Raw genomic sequence first — 25,569 nt, 5'->3', positions numbered from 1 at the left:
GAATTACTGGTGGATTAGAGGTGGAAAGAACACATTTGTGGAAATCAGGGGGGCCCCCAAAGCCAACTTTCTGAATGGCTTCCATCTGTTCTGAATTTTTCAGCCTCAAATGGTAAGAGAATATAGGACTGGGAGCACACAGCTGGGGACTGGCTCGATTGAGGTCATTCCCACTTTGTGTTTAATGTCAATGACAGGCATTTGAAAGAGACAATCCATACCAGCCAATAAAAGTGAGTGGAAAAGAAACGGCTGCTTAAAATGTCAAACTCTTTCAAATCAAAACAAAAAACCTAATAATTTAATAACTGGCATCTGCCCTTTTATTTTTATACTTTTGAAACTGTGATTCTCCTTTTGACAACAGAAAAAGGGTTGACATTTTATATCTGTGCCTGAATCTTTGCTCTTAAACAAGCAAACAGTTGGAAGGGGAATTCAGAGTCTTCCTTGAAAGAGGGGAAGGACATGTAATGGGAGGCATATGGCAGTAGTCTCAGGCTATGGTTGAAGCAAACCTGGTTAGCTTAGGTGATCAAAAGTTCCTAGCCTGTGGGGCTGGTCGGCTTGGCTGATTCAACTACAGTGCACATGAATAAGACCAGAGGTGTGTTTATAAAATGGATCTCTTAGCCTTGGTCAATTCATGGCCTTAAAAGAGAACCCTGCTTTAGCCAGCTGTTTCACAAAGGTCAGATGGATACAAGGACGGAAGGGTATAGTTGTCTCAGTACGTTCACATCACCAGTCCTGGAGAAATTACCCCAAGACAACATCCGACTAAAGGCTGCTCAGAATCTGCCTCTTTAGATGAAAAGGAATATGATTTCACAATGAAAACTTACCAGCAGATGTTCAAATGATGCTGGGTGGAAACACCAATGATAGGTTTCCCAGCAAAAGGAGGTGAAGGAACTTGGATGAAGCCTTTATAACCAGGGGAGCAAAATCAGTTTGTCTGAGAGAAGCACGGGCTAAGGGCCACCTGTGGTCTCTTCTGACTTCACATCGAAATTACATACTAGGTGACAGTGACAGCAGGAAAAGTGTTCCAAAGAAGGCAACGACTGAAGATGAGCATGTACGGATTTCCACTGCTTGACCTGCTTTTCCTAAGTCCAGGACTCAGGAGGCTGAAAACTAAGTCAAGTCCAGAGCTGTACTCTTTCCCCAGATTCTTTCTCTTCTTCCCTGTGTTCCTCCTACCTCTTTGTCACCACTATCCATTGCTAGCCCTTTACTCTATCCCTTGCTTCTTACTACATATACTGACATTTATATGGATAAAAAAAATAAAAAACTGGTGTAGAGAGAGTACATGGCTCTGGCCACTTACTGTGAGCCCTGGGGGAAAGTCATGTGACTCAGCCTTGGATTCCTGACCTTTTAAATGAGGTTAAGGCCACACTGCAGGGTTGTTGTGTTTAAAATGGGACAGAGTTCACTAAAGTCCGTTGAAAACTGTATGGCACATATGATGCATTAATTCTAAGATGCTTCCCATTTTAACATCTCTGGACTAAGCATGTATCTTGCAAACAATGTGTGTCATTGTTTAACTGGCACTATTTTCCATAAAATAATGGTATACTTATAATCGTGGGCTTTCCTTGTAGCTCAGTCAGTAAAGAGTCTGTCTGCAATGCAGGAGACCCGGGTTCGATCCCTGGGTGGGGAAGATCCCCTGGAGAAGGAAATGGCAACCCACTCCAGTAATCTTGCCTGGAGAATCCCATGGACAGAGGAGCCTGACAGGGTTGCAAGAGTCAGACATGACTGAGCGACTAATCACACACATACTTATAATCAATGGTATTTTAGATCACATGAAATACAGCAATTATTATTCCAATTGTTAAAAGTTGGCTACAAGGTTGGATAAACTGGTTAATCATTTGGGCCAGAGCAGTAATGATAGAAAACTTTGTGAAGAGGTCTCACTTGACTAGCACTAATTTGAAATCAGATGATTGCATTTGAAAAGAAATATAATGTGGTCATCTCTAGGTGGTGGAGTTATAAATAATTTTTTCCTTATACTTTTCCAAATTTTATGCAGTAAATATTACATATATATGTATATAGCATTAGGAAAACAATATTAATGAATATTTTAAAATGTGCTTACCACTTTGAGGATTCAAAATATGATGCTTGTTCAATGACCAGCCTCCTAGGTTAGAAGCATCCATCTCGAAACCTTGTAAGATAACTGTCCTTTTCTCCCAGAGAATAAAGTCTGGGCACATTTCATATTCATATCCCACAGACACTGCAAACAAAGAGTTAATAATGCTTTAGAATGTTTAAAAAGACTTGCTTCTTTTTTGGCAGTAGTTGATAATTCTCTGGATACCACATTTGCTATTGAATTCTGATTTGGGTTGAAATTTGACCACTAATAAAAGACAATGGCCAGCTATTCCAGTATTCTTGCCTGGGGAAATCCCATGGACAGAGGAGCCTGGCAGGCTACAGTCCACGGGGTTGCAAAGAGTCAAACAAACACCACTTAGTGACTAAACAACAACTACCTTTTACCTTTTGGAAGCACTGGGCATCCAAAAATGACCAGTCAGTGCATATTGGATACATACATGAATGAGTGACTCACTGAGGCTGTCATTAGGTATGTTTTGGACATCGAGCTTCAGTATGGGCTTTTGGGTAAAAGGCTGTGTTGTAAAATTGAAGAAATAAGCCCTCTGAAATCTTAAGCTGTGGTGATACCATTTCTTTCTTTACCTTTGTAGAAGAAGTGCAGGGAAAGTTTCTTCTGATCTCTCTGGAGTGCAAAATACACTTAGGAAGTGGGCAGTGGAGTACGGGGTCACTTATACAACACCTCACTACACATGAGGCTAATAAAAATCAATTCACCCATTTTATTTTCTTCCATGCTAACTGGCCTTTAGTTTGCTGAGAAGTCTGAGTTTGCTTAGAGTGTTATAAGCCATTCGAGTGTAAATTCCACTTTGTGCAGTTAGATTTTGGTTTCTAACCAACGGGACATCACCCAACATTTGGCTTCAACCCTCCTGAAGCACAGATGTTGTACATTAAGCTGGGAACCCCAGTATGCCGCTAAAATGGGAAGTGCAGAATGGCCCAGCGTGGGTGTCTTTGCTCTACTGAAACATGCAGAACTCAAGTAGACCAAGACCCAACCATCTTCTCAGTTGGCAAACGTGCTTACCTGTTGGAACCCCAGAGTTCTGATTCTTGAGTTTAAAATGCTTTGTGTCCTCATGTTGTTCTAAGCCTGAGACTATCAGCTCATTACACTGCATACTTCGAAGCTCCTTTCCCCCTTTCTGGCAGCTTAAAATATCCCTAGCTGGTTGTTTGCCCTTCCTTTTGAGTACCTGACTCTACCTGACTCTTCAGATGCCCCTGGAGAACTCACTTATTCTTTGGTCATCTGGTTATGAAAACTGGTAATGAAAATTATGTGCTAAAACAATGCCAGCACAATAGGTTCGAGGTGGAAAAATTCAAGCAGACAAGTTTTGGATTTTGACATTAGGTGAAAAGAGGCAATTTTAGTCCAACTGATATACGTGTGCATGTGTGTGTGTGCACAAGGGCTTCCTAGGTGGCTCAGTGGTAAAGAATCTGCCTGACAATGCAGGAGACGTGGCTTCAATATATGGGCTGGGAAGATCCCCTGAAGAAGGAAATGGCAATCCATTCCAGTATTCTTGCCTGGAAAATCCCATGGACAGAGGAGTTGGTGGTCACAGAAGAGTTGGATCTGACTGAGCAACAGTAGGCAAGCATGTGTGTGTGCAAGCACAAACATAGATAAGCCAACTCCTTATGATTGTGAATACACACTCGCTAACTTTGGGGGTCATGTGTGGCCACTGTAAACCACAGACTGACTTCTCTTTGTCTCTGCTCCATCTAAGCTTTAACAGGGATCAGGACCATCTTCATGGGTGTGTGACCTGTGCAGTCACGCAGGGGCCTCTGCTTAGAAGGGCCCCACCCTTGGCTTAATGCTCTGCTGTCACTGTCTTGAAATCCTTAATCTATTTTAAACAAAGGGCTGGGTATTTTGCTTTAACACTGGGCCCTGCAAATTATGTAGCTAGTCCTGATGGGGATGTCGTTCTACCCTGCCATCAGCTGGTGAGGACTCTTGGAATGCAAACTTATTTTAGTATTAGCCCTAACCAAGCTCTATTAGCAAGGCAGATCAATGGGAGCAGGAAAGACTAATGACAAAATGGAAATGATTTCTAAGAGGAAATTAGTTTGGGATCATCTGTGTCAATGGTGTTCTCTATGAAGATGGATAGAAACAGAATTTCAGCGATGCCAAGGATCTCACAGGTAATCTAGTTCAGGTTACACATGTGGCATAAATCATTGCTGTCTACAATCTCCTTAATATCTTATCATGGCCCCAGTGCTTTGCTAAAACAACTCTAGTGGAAAGAGTTGATTTTAGTCCTAAGAGTCAGAAAACACTTCAGTTCCTGGGTCTGCGATTAACGGGCTGTATGGTTGCAGGCATATGATTCTCCAACTCTGTTCTTCATTGGTAACAAAGGACAGGGGGAGAGGATGGACTAGAATTGGTGGTTCTTAGACCCTTTTGAATCAGGGAACCTTTTGTTATGAATGTGATCAAAGTTATGGATCTTTCTCCTAGAAAAATGCATATGCACACAAAATTTTGTATATAATTCTAGGGGGTTCACTGACCTCCTGAAATCTAAATAAAGATATCAGATCAAAGACTGCTGTACTAGACAATTCTTTTTCTTTTTTGGGGGGGCCACGCCACATGTCATGTGGTATCTTAATTTCTCGACCAGGGATTAAACCCGTACCCACTGCAGTGGGAGTGTGGAGTCTTAACTATTGAACCACCAAGGAAGTCCCTATACTAGACAGGTCTTAAAGTCCCCCTTTAGCATTTTACTATATGATTCTAAAGTGCATTCTTTCAAGATTGTATTTCATCAGTTCAAGTTGGGGAATCAAACCCCTATATCTCACGTTGGAAAAATCAGGCCATGTTGGTATGAAGAAAAATATGGTTTCTGCTTCTCTTGCCAACACTGAAAAGTCTTGATTAATAAATAATCATAATAATAATTACAAGCTCTGGGCCATCATCTCCTTCCCTACCGTTGTCAGGATCTGCCTTTTGTGTATTTTAAGCCTGGTATGTGCCCCTAAAATCTCTTCTCCGGAAGGTGATTGTGCAAGTTTTGCAAATAAGTAGCGTACCCTGGTGACCTCTCATGGTGGTTTGGAGCCTGATTTTCCCATCTCCGTAACAGTTAAAGATCCTCCCAACTCTGTGGCAGGAAATGCTTCTATTAAGTATCCTCAGCACAATGGTAATGAGACATCCTCTTCACCTCCTCCTATCTGAATTGCTCTCTAGCCCACAACAAAAAAGAGTACTGGCTGCACACCCCACAATTATATTACTTTTCTCCCTTGTCATAGCAAATAGCAACAAGGCAGCCACTTAATAAGTTCCTTCTAAATTTTATTAGATTTACTTTCTCTCGAGAAAGCTCTATGAGCTAATAAAGTTATAATTTATACTGAAGATTTGTCCAAAATTCCAACTGACTTTAATGAGAATGGCTGTGTGTTGGGATATTTTTGTATGTGGCTCCTTGCGCAGAGTAACAAGGCAAGGTTTCTTTCTGACAGCAGCCCACTGGAACAGAATCCTGGAACTTGCAATCCGTGTATGAGAAGGCAGACGAATCACCCCATGGAGTTGAGCTGCTCGCTAAATGCGCAAGGAACTGGCAAATGCAGTAGCAACCAATCGTAGACTTCCTCTCGTGAAAGCAGACTGTAATGCACTGAACGCCTTTTCTTTTTCATATAATGAAATATGGGGGAAAAAAGGGCTACTCAGGGCTAGCACCAAAAATGCTGAGCCCTGACACTACACTCTGCTGGTACTGTGACAGCTGAGTCTTAGTTAAATAAGCAGACTGGACCCACTACCATCTCCCCGGCGGCCTGGTGCCTATCACATCTGATCATCAACACAGCTGGGTGGAGGCCACGAATTCAGCCTCTGGCATTCCGGACTGGGGATCAGGAAGACTAGTGTTTAATAGGAAGGAAAGAATAATTATCCATCAACATTTCAGAGGACCTCTAGAAGATAGACTAGTCTGGCTGTGAGTGGAGATACGTGGGGATGGAGGGTGGACTATACTTCCCTGGGGCTGGTGTAGTGGTCCCATGCTGGAGAAGACTTTTGGGAAGGCAGTTGAGAAAGAGCCATTCATACAGTTGAATACTTTCTCTGAACCAAGTGACCGCCTCTCTTGTGATACTCTTAATTCCATCTGGATTTCTGTCTTCCTGTATTCTCTCCCTCACCTCGACACAGAGATATAAATTTTGGGGATTTATATAAATGGGTTATAAAATGGGATTTTCCTCCACCAAGAGTCACTGACTGTCAAGACAGGACTTGCTACTTTTGTAGAGGACTCTGTCCTCTGGTCATAGGATTTGCAGCTCTGACTTCACTGTTAGTCATCTTGCAAGTATTACAGTGGCTTCTAAAGAAGGCTTTATTCTACTGGCTTATAGAGAAAGACTGCAGCTTGCTCCCTCAAAGCCATTTGACATTAGAAAAATAGTCACTGAATCCCATTCTATTTATCAGAGCAGCAGCATTAGTTTAATGTGGGGACTACAAGAAGGTGGAGGGCCACAGTGCTCCTGACACCCAATTTAGTGACGGTGACCTTCACCTATAAGGGCTGGGATGGGAGATTGACATTAAATAGCCAAGGTAAAGATTCCATGCAATGAAGCTGATGTGCAAAATATGACAAGATTAAGCAGATGATTTTCAACAGCTTCGGGCTAAGGCTTCAGAATTCATAATGGTTGCATTTATGAGGGCAATATATAATTAGAAGTAGTCTGATGGTGTGAGAAATTTATGTTTCCTTCATGAACTCAAGGAATATATAAAAATAATGTCATCACATTTAAAAGGTAACTAACAATGAGATCAAAACCTTCTTATCTGAAAGAAATGATTAAATAGAACCAGAAATATATCCCATTCTTTTAAAACAGTAGATTCATGTAAAACCACAATGAAAGATAAGAGACCTAACAAGCCAAGTGAAGGCCATAGCCACAAGAGACAAAGACTGTACAGATAAAATGTTATCTACTGAGATCGGGTACCTGCTCCCAGCATGACTTCTACTTTTTCCTATTCTCTAGTGATTTCTCATAGGATAGGATGACCCCAGAGGCTCCCCGATTTGACACACTGCCCAGTGGCCTGAAATGCTTTGTTTATCTATTATTCCTGGCTTACTAAGAGTGTCAGAATCAGGTAATGAATTTTTACCAAGTGCCTTTTCAGCACTTATGGAGATATTCACATAGTTTTCTCTCTTAATCTATTGAGGTGATAAATTAGAGCAATATATTTCCTAACATTGAACTATCTTTGAGGTCCTAAAACATACTCTACAGTACTTGGTTATGATGTACTATCTTTTTAATGAGTCATTGGATTTGATTTGGTAATATTTTACTTAGGATCTATATCTTACCAGTTTAAACATGCTAGTGCTAAAAGTGACATAGTAGTTGAATGAAGAAAAAGAACAGGTAGAAAAGGTAAAAAGAATCCAGGTGAGGCAGCCACACAACACTTAGGCCAAGAGGTCATGTACAATGACACTTTATGATTTTTTTTTTCTGACTGCCTTTTCCAAGCCTAGCTGCAAAAAAGGGAATCTGGAACCTGGGTGACCTGTGTGCCACAGAGGCAACGTGATGTACTAGCTCACAGGCACATTTTCGAGTGCCTTTGGAGACCTGGGTACTGCCCTTCTCTCCCTTGGTGGGCCCACCATTCCATTAAATCGGTCAGGCTCAGGGCCCCACCTTAGCCTCTGTCCTTATGCATTTGTTTGTTCAGTCATTCAACAAATATGCAATATTTGATGAGTACCTCCTGTCGTCAGGGCTTCCCTAGTGGCTCAGAGGGTAAAGAATCTGCCGCAATGTGGGACACCCGGGCTCGAGCCCTGGGTCAGGAAGATCCACTGAAGAAGAGAATGGCAACCCACTCCAGTATTCTTGCATGGGGAAATCCCATGGACAGAGGAGTCTGGTGCACTACAGTCCATGGGGTCGAAAAACAGTCGGATACAACTGAGCGACTAACACTTTCACTTTTGTGTTGTCAGGCCCTGGGGATGTGAGAACGAACAAGACAGAACAAGATAACACCCCCCCCAGCAGAGCTCACATTGCTTACAATCCAGTGAGAGGAACAAATATGAAATAAGATCACACACACACGCACACACAAATTGTGATAGCTTGTATGGAAGTGCAGGGTACTATGAGCCAGTGCAACAAAAGTTTAAGTTTTGGAAAGGGAAGGCAAGGGGAAACCTCTTCATATAGAAGGGCTTTATCTCATGAAGTACAGGGAAGAACATTCTAGGCAGAGAGTGGCATATGGGCAAGATGGTGAGGCTTTGTATCTCTGCAAGACTGAAAGAAGGTCAGGGTAGCTGTGATCTGGCTAGTGCATCAAAACCAAATGAAGAGCAAACCTTCCCCTTCCCTACCACCTCACCACTTGCCCAGGACAAGAGAGAAAAAAAGATTCCTATCTTCTAGCAGTATTTAGGCATTTTTCTTTGGGAGGGGGTTTAGGAAATAAATTCGCCTTGAAAATGGACTGGTTATTCTAAAGGGGCTGGTTATTTAATGAGTCAGCAGACCTACACAGAGCAGCTCTATGTGCCAGGCAGGTGATTTGCTAAGCGCTGCAGATACAGTGATCATTCATCATGTCAAAGAGCCCATACCCTGAAGGGTTACCTACCTTTCGGAACTTTCATTCGTGGCCTCCTTAAAATAATATCATCTCACATTTGCATAACACTGAACAGTTAAACACATTTTTGTGTATATGACCTAATTTGAAGACTCACAAAAACTCACGAGGAAGATATATTTACTCCAATTTGATAGATGAGACAGTAGACCCAGAGAGGTGAAGTGATTAGTCTAAGGTCATCTGACTAAGTAGCAGATGGCAGAGCCACAGCTCAAACACAGTTACTCACTTAGCAAGTGCTTTTACCTCTACACTGGATCATGCTATGTGGTTAAGGGGAAGACCCATGATTCAGAAGTCCTTTAAATAGATAAGCTTTTATTTGCTCTGAATTTAAGATATAAGGATTGGAAGCTAGAGATAACCTTGAAGTAGAAGTATCATATATCCTGGTTGGCCAAAAACAGTGTCCAGTTATTCAATTGTTAACAGCATCCCTTTTCACTCTCAAGAGTATCTTGGATTGAATGATAAATTATATATATGGTCACCTAATCTTAAAGAGACATGGTTGTAATGACCTGAGATGGGCTGGAAGAGGGGGCTGGGAGGCCTGAATAGTCATGAATGCTGACTTAAAAAAAATAAATCATATGGTTTGGCAAATCATTTTCACTTCTCTATCTCTTGACTATATTACCTTACCAATGGCTTTCAAATTCTTATGCTTGAAAGTCATTTAATTGTGACCCAATATACACATGGAAAGATACATGCATATATGGACAGGTATAAGTGAAACAAAGTTTTCTGATAACAGTACTGAAACAGTACTCTGAAACAGTACTCTCTTAATAGTTTTACATTGATATCTTCTACTCTATTCTATTCACTTATGTTCTATTCCATTCCATTTCATTTTATTCCACTAAAAAAAATACTGGCTGACTCACCAGACAGATTTTGTAATCTACTACTGAGTGTGACCAGCAGTTTGAAATGAACACAGACCACGTGCTTACTGGAGCATAAGTTAATACTTACTAGGGTCATTTAAAGACCCTAGTAAGCTCTAGGTACTCTTTGGAGGGCATATCTCACATTTTATCAGGGATATTAAAATGTATACAACCTACAACTCATATCCAACATTAAACACATTTCATATTTAAATGTGAAAATTGACTTGGAGTTGACAAGCTGACATAATGCTCCATTTAGCAGACATTTATTTAAACAATTTGTTAATGTTGATTTTCTGGTTTTCTTTGCACATTTTGGTGCCAATAAATTTATTTTTCAGGTTGCAAAGATTTTTGTAGGTCCTTGAAAAACTCATATCCTTGGTGCTGCGACTGAAAAGCTGAATGGATAAAACAGCCCTGCTCTCAGTTAATGATTACAAATTTATAAGTGGAGAGAAATGATGAAAGATTATTATCTCTGCTAGCTTCTTGGACAGAAGGCCACTGGGGCGTTGAATTGGGTAAGGTGGATTGGTCCCTTTAGTGAAGATAGGCAGCAGTGAAAGGCATACAGAACTCAGGATGGTGAGATTCAAGTTTGAATCCCTGCTTGGGAAAGGTCTTTTGGCAAGTCACTTGCTCTTTCTGAACCTTGCTTTTCTGCTCTGTAAAATGAAGATCACATTCATCGTGCCATGCCTACCAGGCAGGAATGTTCTAAGGATTAAAATGAGAAAATGTATGTGAAAGTACTTTGCAAATTGTAAAGCACTACCCATTTACTATTAAAATATTCAGTGGATGCTATTTTTGTGGCTGCCCAGCCTGCTTAGGCTTTACTGAAGGGAAATTTATGAACACTAAAGCATCATTCTCAGGGATGTTTTGTGTGCACAAAGCAACCGTAGCTTAGCACCTATTACCATTAATGTTCCCTTGTTTCTTCTAACACAATTTAGACAGACTCCTTTGTGTCATGAACCTTTAGGAAGTCTAGTTCTTCCTGAATCACCACTCTTTCTTGCCAAACTACTGTACTAAATAATTACGCAATTGTTGTTGCCAATAACCTTGAAGAAAAGTAGAATTGTTTATAGCAGTGCTACTAAAGGTGGATGGCTGATTTCCTGAACTTCCAGGACTCCTAACCACTGCAATTTAATTTAATTAAAATGAAGACCAGGCATAATGCATTACTATATATTGATAATGTATGCGGACACAGGCGGACAGAGGGAATTATTTTGACAAAATTTATATAATGGATGCAGATCAGAGCTCCTGAACAAGCCAGTCTGTCACATTAAATAAGCTGTCTCTAGAATTTTAACAGCACTGTGAACTGAAAAATAATGATTCTTTTTAACACTGTTTTGCAAGGAGCAGAGTTGGGAAAGAAACAAAATAATATACAATGATTTTCAGACATCATGCCTTTTTAGAGCCAGAGAATAAAGTACTAAGGCCAAATTATTTCAAATGCTCACATGGAGTTTTTAGCAGGGGAGTCTTGTCTGTGTATCAGACAACAAAATCTTTAAGCTGGATGAACTAGTGATTGTGGTTTTTGTACTGCAACCCTGGGGGTGATTTTCCTCTTCTTCCACTTAATCAATATTGTTCTTGGATTAATCAATCTTATCAGCTGCCATTGATACTTCTCCAAGGAATTAGTCTGCACAGCCTCCGTTGGTAATTTATTCATTCTGGTACTATCCCTCTCATTGCAAAATCTGTTTCATTATAAAAACTGGTGGGATACCTTAGGATCTCAGGTTCTCCTTTTCTCCTTTTGCCTGTCTCTGAACAATTTATTCTTCTTTTGTGACACTTGAGCCCTTAGAGATCACATCAATTTCCCACAGCTGAACCATATGGGAAAGAGTCCTACATTTCACACTTAGTGGGCATTTCAACTTAGGTATTCACGTGATTTCAGACTCAGCTTGTTTACATCTGACTTCTTTCTCCAACACCCAGAAACGGGGGTTGGGCAGGACAGGTTCACATTTAACAGGCATGGGAAGGAAGAAGAGCAGATCTTTCAAGCCATAGTTTTAATCAAAATTCCAGCTGAAACTGGGACTGTAGGAATAGTGGTCAAGGTTTGTTTCCTAGTGCTGTTGTAAGATATCCAGACAAACTGAAAGGCTTCAAACAGGACAGATTTATCATCTTACAGATAAGGAGGTCAGAAGTCTGAAAAGGGTCTCATTGAGCTAAATTCAAGGGCGCAGTGGGATGAATTTCTTCTGAAGTCTCTAGGGGAGATTTTATTTCTTTGCCTTTTCCAGCTTCTAGAGGCCACCTACATTCCTTGGTCCTTGGCTCCCTTCTTTCATCCTCCAAGCCAGCAAGACTGCATCTTGCTGTGCGTTCCTTCTATAGTTATATTTCCCTCTAACTCTGACCTCCCCTTCTGCCTCCTTCTTCCACTTTTAAGGACCTCTGTGATAACAATGGATCAACCTGGACAATCCAGGATAGTTATTCCATCTCAAGGTCAGCTGCTTGGCAACTCTAATGCCATCTATAACCTTAATGATCTTTTGCTGTGTAACATAATTTATTTACATCTTTGGGAGGTGATGGCTATTATTCCACCTACCAAAAGGCTATACTAAGACTTCTGAAATTGAAGCAAATCTGAGAAGTGTCATATATAGCACCATTATTAATATCTGGTGCAAAATTTACTCTGTTTCTTCTCACATCAGTTAAGTGATGATAAGATATGGCCAGGAATACAGCTAAGTGTTTTCTTCTTTGCTTCAGATCAGATCAGTCGCTCACTTGTGTCCGACTCTTTGCGACCCCATGAATTGCAGCACACCAGGCCTCTCTGTCCATCACCAATTCCCAGAATTCACTCAGACTCACTTCCATCGAGTCAGTGATGCCATCCAGCCATCTCATCCTCTGTCGTCCCCTTCTCCTCCTGACCCCAATCCCTCCCAGCATCAGAGTCTTTTCCAATGAGTCAACTCTTCACATGAGGTGGCCAAAGTACTGGAGTTTCAGCTTTAGCACCATTCCTTCCAAAGATTCAATCATATCTATTAAGGTATGGACACGATGGTAACATACTTGATCCCTTTGCTCTATCCATTTATCACGTGAACTATTTATTGTCTGTTATATTCTTAAGGTGTTCACAATCCATTTTCAGAGAAGTTGATTCTCCAGCTTCATTCTACCGCTTGTCCTAATGCTTTACTACTGTCAGGAAAATTCCCTTAGTCTCTGTGGAGATGGAAATGGAGACGAGGTAGTAAATAAAATCCCTTTAACCATGATTAAGTTATCAGGAACATTTCCTACAAGGTAAAGAATCCATATTCCATCTTAGGTACCACACTTGAAATTATTTTGGCTATTTCCCTTGGGATCCTTGCCAATTTTCTTTCTCTACTCAAAAAAAAATATGTCCCTTAAGTGCACATAAAACACCATGAGGAACATTTTCCCCTCTCCCTTGGATATTTCTGAGTGGGTCAGTTGTCTCATGCTTTTATTACTGTTATTAGCTTTTAAAAGGAACCAACAATATATATTTCAGCATTTTAATTAAGGCCATTTTTGTAGTCAGAATGCTGGAGCAAGTTTTGACCAGAAACATAATTGTAGAAATAGGAAGTAAATCAACATCCATAGGCAAACAGTAGGGACGAATCCTTCAGCACTGGTGTGTATGCTGCTGCTAAGTCACTTCAGTCATGTCCAACTCTGTGCGACCCCATAGACGGCAGCCCACCAGGCTCCGCCATCACTGGGATTCTCCAGGCAGGAACACTGGAGTGGGTTGCCATTTCCTTCTCCAATGCACGAAAGTGAAAAGTGAAAGTGAAGTTGCTCAGTCATGTCCGACTCTTTGCGACCCCATGGACTGCAGCCTACCAGGCTCCTCCGTCCATGGGATTTTCCAGGCAAGAATACTGGAGTGGGGTGCCATTGCCTTCTCCAACTGGTGTGTATACTAGAACACTATTGCTTCTTTTTGTGATTTAGTTGTTTATTCAATGCTCAGTTGTGTCCAACTCGGTGACCCCATGAACTGTAGCCTGCCAGGCCCCTCTGTCCATGGGATTTCCCGGACAAGAATACTGGAGTGGGTAGTTATTCCCTTTTCCAAGGTATCTTCCTCACCCAGGGATTGAACCTGGGTCTTCTGGATTGCAGGCAGATTCTTTACAGTCTGACCCATCAGGGAAGCTGCATCCATGGATATATGAGAAACTAAGTCATTAAGAGTGCTTAACTATAACAAGGAGGATAATTTTAGAATCTTCAACACTGGGAGTATTTAAAAGGAAGGGGTACAACACATTTTTATACATAAAGTGAGGTTGATAAAACAGTGCAGTCACTGTGGAAAACAATTTGATGGCTCCTCAACAAGTCAAACAGAATTACCATATGACCTAACAATTCTACTCCTAGGTATATTCTCCAAAGAATTGAAAACAGGTATTCATACCAATATTTGTATAAAAATGTTAATAGCAGCATTATTCACAATAGTCAAAAGGTGGAAACAACCCACATGTCAACCAGTTGATGACTGGACAAACAAATGTGGTATATCCATGCAATGGAATATTATTCAGTCATAAAAAGGAACGAAGGACTGACACCTGTTATGACGTGGATGAACTTGGGAAACACGTCAACTGAAAGAAGCCAGATGCAAAAGACCACATACTGTATGACTGTGTTTGAAATATCCAGAACAGGTAAACCCATAGAGACAGAAAGGAGACTGGTGGTTGCCAGGGTCTCGAGGGGAAGGAGAAGTGGAGAGTGACTGCTAATGTGTTTAGGGCTACTTTGTGATGTGCTGTTGAAAATGTTCTGGAATGAGATGTTGGTGATGGTTGTACAAACTTGTGATAATACTAAAACCCACTGAATTGCACGCTTTAAATGAGTAAACTTTATGGTATGTGAATTATACGTTGATAAAGCTGTTACTTTTTTTAAAAGTCAGGCTGAGCTGCATTTATGTGAACCCCAGCAAGGAATTTCTGCTAGGCACTGTCTTGTTCAGCTCTTCATCAGAGTACTGGATAAATTGCTGCGTTATAACTTAAGAAAAAAGTAAAACAAAACAAAAACCCTCAAATCTAACAACCCGACAAGGGTTTTGATAAAAGTCATAAAGAATTGGAAAACAAAGCCCTGTGGAGAAAAGTTAGAGGAATTTAAGGTTATTCTACTGAAGCAAAGGGGCTTCTCAGGTGGCAGTAGTGGTAAAGAATCTGCCTGCCAATGCAGGAGACCCAGGTTCAGTCCCAGGGTCAGAAAGATCCCCTGGAGGAGGGCATGGCAGCCCACTCCAGTATTCTCGCCTTGAGAATTTCACGGACAAGGAGCCTGGTGGGCTACAGTCCATAGGGTCACAAAGAGTCAGACATGACTGAAGTGACTTAGCATGCATGCAGGAGGTGAATAAAAGGCTTTAGGATCATATCCTGGAGAGGGGAATATGAGGCTTTGAGTATGCATCAGCCAGGGTCCGAGCCAGAGTCAGATATCACACTCAGAAGTGTTCAGAGAGTTGAATGAAGGGACTATTTACAGAGGCGTGAGCAGGGTGAAGGGAATGAACAAGGATCGTGATCTACTCAGGGACTGGCAACTGTGGGAAGCTGTCTGGGTTTGCAGAGAGGGGTTAAGGGAGGGAGTGATCTGGAGAGAGTGTGGGGACTTGGAGGAGGGGCTCCTCAACAGGAGCTGCCATCTTCCAGTGCAGTCACTGCCAGCAGTGCACTGAAGCAGGGAGAAGGATAAATACCCTGACCACCTTCCTCCTTCCATTCTGCTGGCCCTTGATGGTGCCATCCACTGACCAAATCAAAAGGGAAGCCAGAGAGTAAAGGAATCCAGACAATGTGATCCATAGAAGGCAGTCTTTCAAAGCACAGAAAAGGGCAGAGAATAGACTGTGTGTGTGTGTGTGTGTGTGTGTGTGTGTGTGTGAGGGAAGGCAAAATGAGAATAATTAACATAGTGTGTACATATAAAGTTGTTTCAGTTGTCTGACTCTTTGTGACTCCATGGACAGTAGCCCACCGGGGTCCTCTGGCCATGGTCCCAGGCAAGAATACTGGAGTGGGTTGCCATGCCCACCTCCAGGGGATCTTCCTGACCCAGGGATCAAACTCATGTCTCTTACATCTCCTGCAATGGCAGGCAGGTTCTTTACTACAAGTACCACTGGTACCTACCTATTAAACCCATAATCAGTTCAGTTCAGTCACTCAGTCGTGTCCAACTCTTTGCGACCCCATGAATCGCAGCATGCCAGGCCTCCCTGTCCATCACCATCTCCCGGAGTTCACCCAAACTCATGTCCATCAAGTTGGTGATGCCATCCAGCCATTTCATCCTCTGTCGTCCCCTTCTCCTCCTGCCCCCAATCCCTCCCAGCATCAGAGTCTTTTCCAATGAGTCAACTCTTCACATGAGGTGGCCAAAGTACTGGAGTTTCAGCTTTAGCATCATTCCTTTCAAAGAACACCCAGGGCTGATCTCCTTCAGAATGGACTGGTTGGATCTCCTTGCAGTCCAAGGGACTCTCAAGAGTCTTCTCCAACACCACAGTTCAAAAGCATCAATTCTTCAGTGCTCAGCTTTCTTCACAGTCTAACTATCACATCTGTACATGACCACTGGAAAAATCATAGCCTTGACTAGACGGACCTTTGTTGGTAAAGTAATGTCTCTGCTTGTTAACATGCTGTCTAGGTTGGTCATAACTTTTCTTCCAAGGAGTAAGCGTCTTTTAATTTCATGGCTGCAGTCACCATCTGCAATGATTTTGGAGCCCCCCAAAATAAAGTCTGCCACTGTTTCCACTGTTTCCCCATCTATTTCCCATGAAGTGATGGGACCAGATGCCATGATCTTCGTTTTCTGAATGTTGAGCTTTAAGTCAACTTTTTCACTCTCCACTTTCACTTTCATCAAGAGGCTTTTTAGTTCCTCTTCACTTTCTGCCATAAGGGTGGTGTCATCTGCATATCTGAGGTTATTGATATTTCTCCCGGAAATCTTGATTCCAGCCTGTGTTTCTTCCAGTCCAGCATTTCTCATGATGTACTCTGCATATAAGTTAAATAAGCAGGGTGACAATATACAGCCTTGATGAACTCCTTTTCCTATTTGGAACCAGTCTGGTGTTCCATGTCCAGTTCTAACTGTTGCTTCCTGACCTGCATATAGGTTTCTCAAGAGGCAGGTCAGGTGGTCTGGTATTCCCATCTCTTTCAGAATTTTCCACAGTTTATTGTGATCCACACAGTCAAAGGCTTTGGTATAATCAATAAAGCAGAAATATATGTTTTTCTGGAACTCTCTTGCTTTTTCCATGATCCAGCAGATGTTGGCAATTTAATCTCTGGTTCCTCTGCCTTTTCTAAAACCAGCTTGAACATCTGGAAGTTCATGGTTCATGTATTGCTGAAGCCTGGTTTGGAGAATTTTGAGCATTACTTTACTAGCATGTGAGATGAGTGCAATTGTGCGGTAGTTTGAGCATTCTTTGGCATTGCCTTTCTTTGGGATTGGAATGAAAATGGGCCTTTTCCAGTCCTGTGGCCACTGCTGAGTTTTCCAAATTTGCTGGCATGTTGAGTGCAGCACTTTCACAGCATCATCTTTCAGGATTTGAAATAGCTCAACTGGAATTCCATCACCTCCACTAGCTTTGTTCGTAGTGATGCTTTCTAAGGCCCACTTGACTTCACATTCCAGGATGTCTGGCTCTAGGTTGATGATCACACCATCGTGATTATCTGGGTCATGAAGATCTTTTTTCTACAATTCTTCTGTGTATTCTTGCCACCTCTTCTTCATATCTTCTGCTTCTGTTAGGTCAATACCATTTCTGTCCTTTATCGAGCCCATCTTTGCATGAAATGTTCCCTTGGTATCTCTAATTTTCTTGAAGAGATCTCTAGTCTTTCCCATTCTGTTGTTTTCCTCTAATCTTTGCATTGATCGCTGAGGAAGGCTTTCTTATCTCTCCTTGCTATTCTTTGGAACTCTGCATTCAGATGCTTGTATCTTTCCTCTTCTCCTTTGCTTTTCACTTCTCTTCTTTTCACAGCCATTTGTAAGGCCTCCTGACAGCCATTTTGCTTTTTTGCATTTCTTTTCCATGGGGATGGTCTTGATCCCTGTCTCCTGTACAATGTCATGAACTTCCGTCCACAGTTCTTCAGGCACTCTGTCTATCAGATCTATTCCCTTAAATCTATTTCTCACTTCCACTGTATAATCATAAGGGATTTGATTGAGTTCATACGTGAATGGTCTAGTGGTTTTCCCTACTTTCTTCAATTTCAGTCTGAATTTGGCAATAAGGAGTTCATGATCTGAGCCACAGTCAGCTCCCGGTCTTGTTTTTGCTGACTGTATAGAGCTTCTCCATCTTTGGCTGCAAAGAATATAATAAATCTGATTTCGGTGTTGACCATCTGGTGATGTCCATGTGTAGAGTCCTCTCTTGTGTTGGAAGAGGGTGTTTGCTATGACCAGTGCGTTCTCTTGGCAAAACTCTATTAGCCTTTGCCCTGCTTCATTCTGTATTCCAAGGCCAAATTTGCCTGTTACTCCAGGTGTTTCTTGACTTCCTACTTTTACATTCCAGTCCCCTATAATGAAAAGGACATCTTTTTTGGGTGTTAGTCCTAAAAGGTCTTGTAGGTCTTCATAGAGCCGTTCAACTTCAGCTTCTTCAGCATTGCTGGTTGGGGCATAGACTTGGATTACTGTGATGTTGAATGGTTTGCCTTGGAAATGAACAGAGATCATTCTGTCATTTTTGAGATTGCGTCCAAGTACTGTATTTCAGACTCTTTTGTTGACCATGATGGCTACTCCATTTCTTCTAAGGGATTCCTGCCCACAGTAGTAGATATAATGGTCATCTGATTTAAATTCACCCATTCCAGTCCATTTCAGTTTGCTGATTCCTAGAATGTCGACATTCACTCTTGCCATCTCTTGTTTGACCACTTCCAATTTGCCTTGATTCATGGACCTGACATTCCAGGTTCCTATGCAATATTGCTCTTTACAGCATCAGACCTTTAATAACAACCCCCTTATAAGAGAAGCTTAGGCAACAGACACCTGCATAGGTGCTATGCTTTATACCTTGTGATGTCAATATGTTGACCATAGCAAAACTGACAAAACCATACCAGCAACCAGCACTCACTTACCTCATTTAATCCTCACATCATAACTTGGGAGTAACATTCTGTTTATAATATCCATTTAATATATGGAGAAACTGCATTTGGAGATTAATTTACCCAGTGTTGCATAGCTAGTAAGTAGAGAAGGATGATTTGAATCCAGGGAGGGAGTCTGGATCCAGAATTTTCTTTGCCACCACATTCACTGGACTAGAGACTGAGCAGGACTCCACAGGAGGGCCAATGACCTTGCTAGTAGTTAGCCTAATGGTAGAGACTGGCTGATGAAACCTGAAATTCTAAGAGGGATCTGAATGGAAAATACAGAGCAAGAAACCAGATCATGGAGTTGGCAAGAGCCCAGAGAAAACGAGCGTAGTTAGTACCACAGGAGAAGTGATGAGCTTCGTCATCAGCATGGCTGGGTCACCATGGTGGGAAGGAGTGGACTCTTGCTGCAGGGAGACAAGAGCTGTTGCTCACTTGATAGAGCAGATGCTGACCTTCTAGGACTGCAGTGTATCCAGAGCAAGCCTGCAATTTGATGAAGTTTGCCTTTGAGGCTGCTGATGCCTTTTCTGGTTCTTTCTTTACGTTCCCCTATGTCTTTACAATAATTCTTCACTAACTGAGGAAATCTGAAGCATTCCATGGTCCCTGCATTCTAAAAAAGCCCAACAGAGATGACTTAATTATTTAAATATGTGAGGATCTCTTGGGCAAAGAAGACTCACCAGTCTTTTTCCCCCCTCTCTCTGGTTCCCTCTGGAAAGAAAGAGGAAATTGAGACATGGTAGTCTAAGAAATATAGGTCACTTATATGGGACTCGTACCATGACAGACACTTCCAAGGGAGAATATGAAAACATCTCCTCTGGACTTTATTTATTAATTTTTTTTCCTCTGGACTTTAAAAATAGTCTTCTCATCTGTCAAAGGGTGGTTACCATGAGCTACTGCCTGAAGGCACAAGAATCAATGGATCCCAACTGCGGTTCCCAAGACCTGCCAGGTCTCTTAGAAAGTTTTCACTGTCTTTTATAGACTAAGAGAAACAGACATTGGTGTCTGTCTGCCTATCTGTCTCTCTGAGTATCATTTCTTAAGACAGACTATTCCTTTTTTTTATGTTAAGGAAGTTATCCCTTCTTTATGAAATTATTGTAGTGGTAGCAATAGTAGATGGCAGGGTTTTTTTTTTTTTTTTCCTTCTAAAAATACTCCTACTTGGCAAAATAAAAGGTTGGCAAATCTGAGTCTCATTTTTAAAAAATGCCGTGTGTCTGAAGCATTAAATATCTGAAAACCACAGATCCAAAGGGCTGCTTAAAGTCTCTGCAACCTGTAAGATGCTAGGTTTTAAAGTCAAAAGGACTAGGAAGGCAGGATGATTTTTTATTTAACCAACCACAGTAACAAGTTAATGGAGTCTAACCATCCTAGACATAAAAGACAGTAAACGGAGAATCCTCTAAGTTAAAATTTTGTATTTTTTAAGTGGAAATGGTAGTCTAAATGTCAAATACAGAAACATGACCCAAAGAACGCCCCCTCAAAGGTCATAGTTAGAAGGCAATATTCAGCTTTGGAGACAGTTACAAGTCAGATATTGTGTGATTCCATTGGTATGCAGCCATCATGAAAGGAGAACTAAAATCATTTTGAAGCAAAAATGTGTCAAAAGGAAACTCTCAACAGGCCCAAAGGGAGTGTTTAAATGAAAAAGTGCCTTAGATCCTTCAAACAGAAGAAAACCCATAATTATTCTAAATACAAATTAACAGGCAGATAGTACTTTCTGTTTTGTGAACACAACACTGCTATTTACACAGAATGATTTCAACATACCCAAAGCCTCTGCCAGGCCCCAAACCTTCTGTCCATAGATGTCGGTCTTGTTCCAAGCAAATGTGTAGACAAGATTAACTGCAGCAGGAAACCACTTCTGTGTGAGTCGCCCTTCCACAGCTACTGTGAGGTGTACTTTTATCATCCCCACAGGAATGGTTGAATGTGTTAGAAGGATCCGTAACAGGGTTTTGTATCCGGGGGTGCGGCTGCTTAGGTAACTCAGCCTCACAAAACTGGAAGGAATGAGGATCTCCTCCTGTACAACCTGAAAGAAAGAAAGTCAAATTGGCCCTTATCAGTGGTCACAGGGAGACAAGGACACTGCACGCTTTTGTCCTAGAAGCATGCCAAAGGATTAAATGGATTATGGATATCAAGGCATTTATTCTAGAATCTTTGTGAGGTTACATGAACATAGGTTTTACATTTTGCACCAAATCTGCATGAGGACAAGACATCCAGCCTATCCTGAGGACAGTTCTCCCTTTTTTTTTTTTTTTCCCCTGCCAGGAAAGACTAGTAAAATAACCATTTGGTTTTCCAACAGTGTTTCAAAAATGTCTTGGTAGGAGTTGGGAGATCACCCTGTGAATGTCAAGGATTTCAGTGGCATGGGTTCCATCTATTCAGACACAAAAGCTTATTTGGCATGTGAAGTCATCTATCACAAACCATTATTGGAGCCCACATTCAGGTTAGGCTCTCTACGAGGAAGGACTCTGGAAGTAGGCCCAGCAAATGATATTTTATGACAGAGACTATGCTGTCCCTAGAACTGATCTTTCCTGATGCCATCAAACTTGTCTTCTCTGGAGCTTTGCAATGACCCCAAGGGCCAACTTTGTAATCTAATTTTGTTTACACATTTCTCTGTGTCTTGGCTGTACCAAGAACTGGGAACAAGCTTTTCCAAACTGACACCTGTGACCGAGAAGCAAATAACTCCCATTAACTCCTCTGCAAATCTTTTACAAACATAGGTCCCAGAGTGAAAATAATACTTGATTTCTTTCATTAATTACTATTATTTATTTTTTATTAGCACAGATGGCGTTAAACAACCAAAAGTGGTCACTGAAACTGCATCTTGTATTCTGTGACTTTCAACTTTCCAAATACAGCTGAACAAAGGGCCCGTCCTGTTTAACATGTTGAAGAGGACATGGGCTTCCAGGTAGCACCAGTGGTAGAGAACCCAGCTGCCGGTGTGGGAGATGCAGGAGATGCGGGTTCGATCCCTGGGTTGGGACGATCCCCTGGAGAAAGAAATGGCAACCTGCTCCAGTATTCTTGCCTGGAGAATCCGATGGACAGTGGAGCCTGGCAGGCTACAGTCCATGGAGTTGCAGAGTTGGACACAATGGAAGCGACTTAGCATGGATGGATGGATAGTATGGATATTTTTGTGCCCTTATTCATTTTTAGCTCAGGACCTTGTACCTGCTTCCTTTCCCAGGTTGGTGCAGAATAGAACTGATTGTTAAACATAGTCTATCTCATATTGTTGGGGATTTCTGATCATTCCTTTCTTTCTGAGGGCACAAATCCTTTTTGTCTACTCTTTGTCCAGTTTTTCTTCCTCTACATTAGGTATTTGATATCAAAGCTGTCCACTGGCTCTGTCTTCTTAGATGGTGGCAGAAGCAGAACAGGATAGCATGACACTCACCACCTTGGTATTTCATTTCCATAAGGAATCATGCAATCCTAGAGCAGCTGGAAAACTTTTCTTTTGAGGAAGACCCATGCTTCCTAATGACATCGTGAAAGGATTGGTGTAGAATTCCAAAGTACTCATTAAATACTATATAGTTTTTTTCTTCCTTTCCACAGGAAAACAATGGAAAAGACAAGAGTGCCGACTCTTCAGACTCTTCTGTGTATATTATTTTTTGTCAGCCTTTCCTGAAGGCTTTGCTAACAGCTGTTGGGGATGTTGTAAGGGAAGAAAAACCAATTCAATCTTTGACTGTCCATTTACCTCTTCTTGAGTATACTTGAATTCTGGGTCTGATTTATGAGTTCATTTTGGTGGACATTAAACTATCATTATAATATTAACATTAAACTATCATTAAAATATTTCTGTAATACAGTAAGAAAATTGTACTGTGTTTGTTTGAATGACTTAGAATTGAAATGAAAATACTGAATGCTCAATAAAGAAAAACCCTTAGGAGTCCTAAAATATGAGGCTTCAAAAATATGTCCTCTCTGACTATAAAGCTTGAACACATAAAAAGCCAAGTTTCAGACAAAATGTATAGACTTGACAACCACCTTTACTAAAACATAGCTAAACAAGAGGAGATGTCACGACTTCTAAGAACAATGACAACAGACATAAACTAGACAGTGGAAGGAAACTCGATTTCTTAAGGAGTTAAATTTCAGAACCATAAATGGTCCCACCTCATTGATTATACTGTTATCACTACGGAGCCAGTGAGCTTTGTTCTTTTGAGCACAGTGTTCATCAGGTCAAGGTTTGGGTTCTAATCCTCATGATAGCTAGTTCATCTTGCTTTTGTTCCACGGCCAGAGATGGAGCATTATAGCCCTGGCCAATCACCTTGCAAATGTGTGCCAGAGAGATTACATTTGAAAGCTTCTCTTGAAAAATGAAGGGCAGCACATTACAGGGCTGGCAGGAGTACCAGGAAAAGGAAGCTAGTCATTATGGACTGTTGACCACCCCATGGATACAGCAAGTCCCCTACATACAAATGAGTTCTATTCCGAGAGTGTATTCATAAGTCCAATTTGTTCCTAAGTCCAGCAAAGTTAGTGGAGGTACCCAATAACACAATCAACTATATAGTACTGTAATGTAATAGGTTTATATTTTTCACACAAATAATATATAAAAATACAAAAAATAAAACTTTTTATGGGAGGTTCAAGAGGGAGGGGACATATGTATACCTATGGCTGATTCATGTTGATGTATGACAGAAACCAACACAACATTGTAAAGCAATGATCCTCCAATTAAAAATAAATTAAAAAATGCAATTTAAAAGTTAAAAAAGTTTTAAATCTTACAGTACACGACACAAAAGCACAAGAACTTGTAAAGGATGTGACAATATATGCCAGACATGTGAACTAACTTATGTGAACACATGTTCGTCTCTTTGAAAGGTTGCAAGTTGAAGATTCGTATGTTGGAGACTTACTGTACTATGACTTTTGTAATTTCAAGGTCCATGTACCCACCTGCAGCTCAGGAACAATAGTTCCCCTCTCTGGACAGGATCCTCCAAATGATGTGAGTGGTGAGGGAAGCACAATAGGGTTTGGGCTGATAAAGTTGGAGATATCGCAGGATGGTGGGTCTGACATAACTCTCTGCATGGTCACTTTCTCCACTACAATGAACTGGTTCCAAGGCAACCAGAGTGTCCTCTTCTCAGGTAGAAAAGGTGACCGGTCAAAGATTAAGACAACAGAGATACCACCGATGGCTACAAGGTCAAAGCTGAGAAGGAAAAGCAGAAAGTTTCAATTAAAATAAAATAACAGTTTAAAAAATAGGCAGTTTGAGTGCCCTTTCTTTCTTTGGGGATGCAAGTATATCCATTTGTCTTCTCTATTTTATTCCTTCTATTCCATCTAACCACATATTCATTCCATGGAGACTTCTTTTCACTATCCAGTAGATTTCCAAGAAAAAATTCCATATCACCCGTTGCTATTCACCCAGGATTTTTAAACCAATTTTAATGCTGTCTTAAACAAAATCACTGCATGTATTTCTTCAGTCAAATCAAACATCCTTGTTCCTCCCTGTGCTAGAGAGAATGGAAAGATGACCACTGAACATTCATCAACATTTTAATATGCTGCATTATTCTTTTTCAAAATCCCTGTAATGTAACTCAATAAAAGTAAGGAGCCAAAGGTTAAATACCTTGTTCATGGTCACAAACAGTGTCAGAAACCTGATGGTGTCTTTGAGATGGCATTTGAAGAAAGACACCAGCTGAGGAAATTTGTTCAGTGAAATTGGCTTGAACAAGACCATCTGGCGGAACCCTCCACATCTGGCTACCCCCTGGCTTGATTCTATTTGAACTCTAGATATAGGATTTTCTGGTTTTCTCTAGAATGCCTCTTCATTTCTTGTTGTAAGGAAGTCTGTAATGGACCCTGTCCATCTCCACTGACAACTCCTTCCATATTACTTGACAAAACGAGACTACCTCTCCTGTAAGTCCACCTCTTAATGTGGTCTCTGAAATGACTCTTGAGTTGGAGCACAAAAGACTCAGAGTTCAGTTCATTATGTACTAGATGGCTCTACCTTCCTGCTCTTTTATGTATACTGATGTCTTTGAGATAATGCATTTTTCATTATATCATTATATCTTTAAAAGGTGCGCTCATCTTCTCCTGTGAGAGCACCTAAATTGCAAGTAGCTGCTGAAGAAACCTTTGACAGGAGGATGTTGGAACCCACCAAAAAAAGATACGCCATGTCCAAGGACAAAGGAGGAGCTGCAACGAGACAGTAGGAGGGTGCGATCACACTAAAATCAAATCCCATACCTGCCAGGTGGGCGACCCATAAACTGGAGAACGATAATACCAAAGAAGTTCTCCCACTGTTGTGAAGGTTCTGGGCCTCACATCAGACTTCCCAACCTGTGGATTTGGCAAAGGGAGTGGGAATCCCCTGGGAATCTGACTTTGAAGGACAGTGGGATTTGATTATAAGACT

The 25,569-nt window shown here is 41.3% G+C and overlaps 1 protein-coding gene across 6 annotated transcripts in view; it reads right to left on the bottom strand.

Annotated features, from left to right (window-relative positions):
• The window catches only part of TENM1 (teneurin transmembrane protein 1), a 908,231-nt gene that overhangs the window by 129,566 nt on the left and 753,096 nt on the right, over positions 1–25,569 (bottom strand). For all 6 annotated transcript variants that reach the window (XM_027535180.1, XM_027535182.1, XM_027535183.1 and 3 more), the window contains 3 exons: positions 24,066–24,327; positions 20,844–21,111; positions 2,129–2,272 (listed from right to left, as the gene is read on the bottom strand). In XM_027535180.1, coding sequence (XP_027390981.1) covers positions 2,129–2,272; positions 20,844–21,111; positions 24,066–24,327 — 674 coding nt within the window. The remainder of the gene's footprint in view (positions 1–2,128; positions 2,273–20,843; positions 21,112–24,065; positions 24,328–25,569) is intronic.

Source organism: Bos indicus x Bos taurus, chromosome X, assembly GCF_003369695.1.
Source record: "Bos indicus x Bos taurus breed Angus x Brahman F1 hybrid chromosome X, Bos_hybrid_MaternalHap_v2.0, whole genome shotgun sequence".
Classification (NCBI taxonomy): Eukaryota; Metazoa; Chordata; class Mammalia; order Artiodactyla; family Bovidae; genus Bos; species Bos indicus x Bos taurus.
The sequence above is the reverse complement of the archived record's forward strand: the minus strand, read 5'-3'. Positions and strand labels throughout refer to the sequence as shown.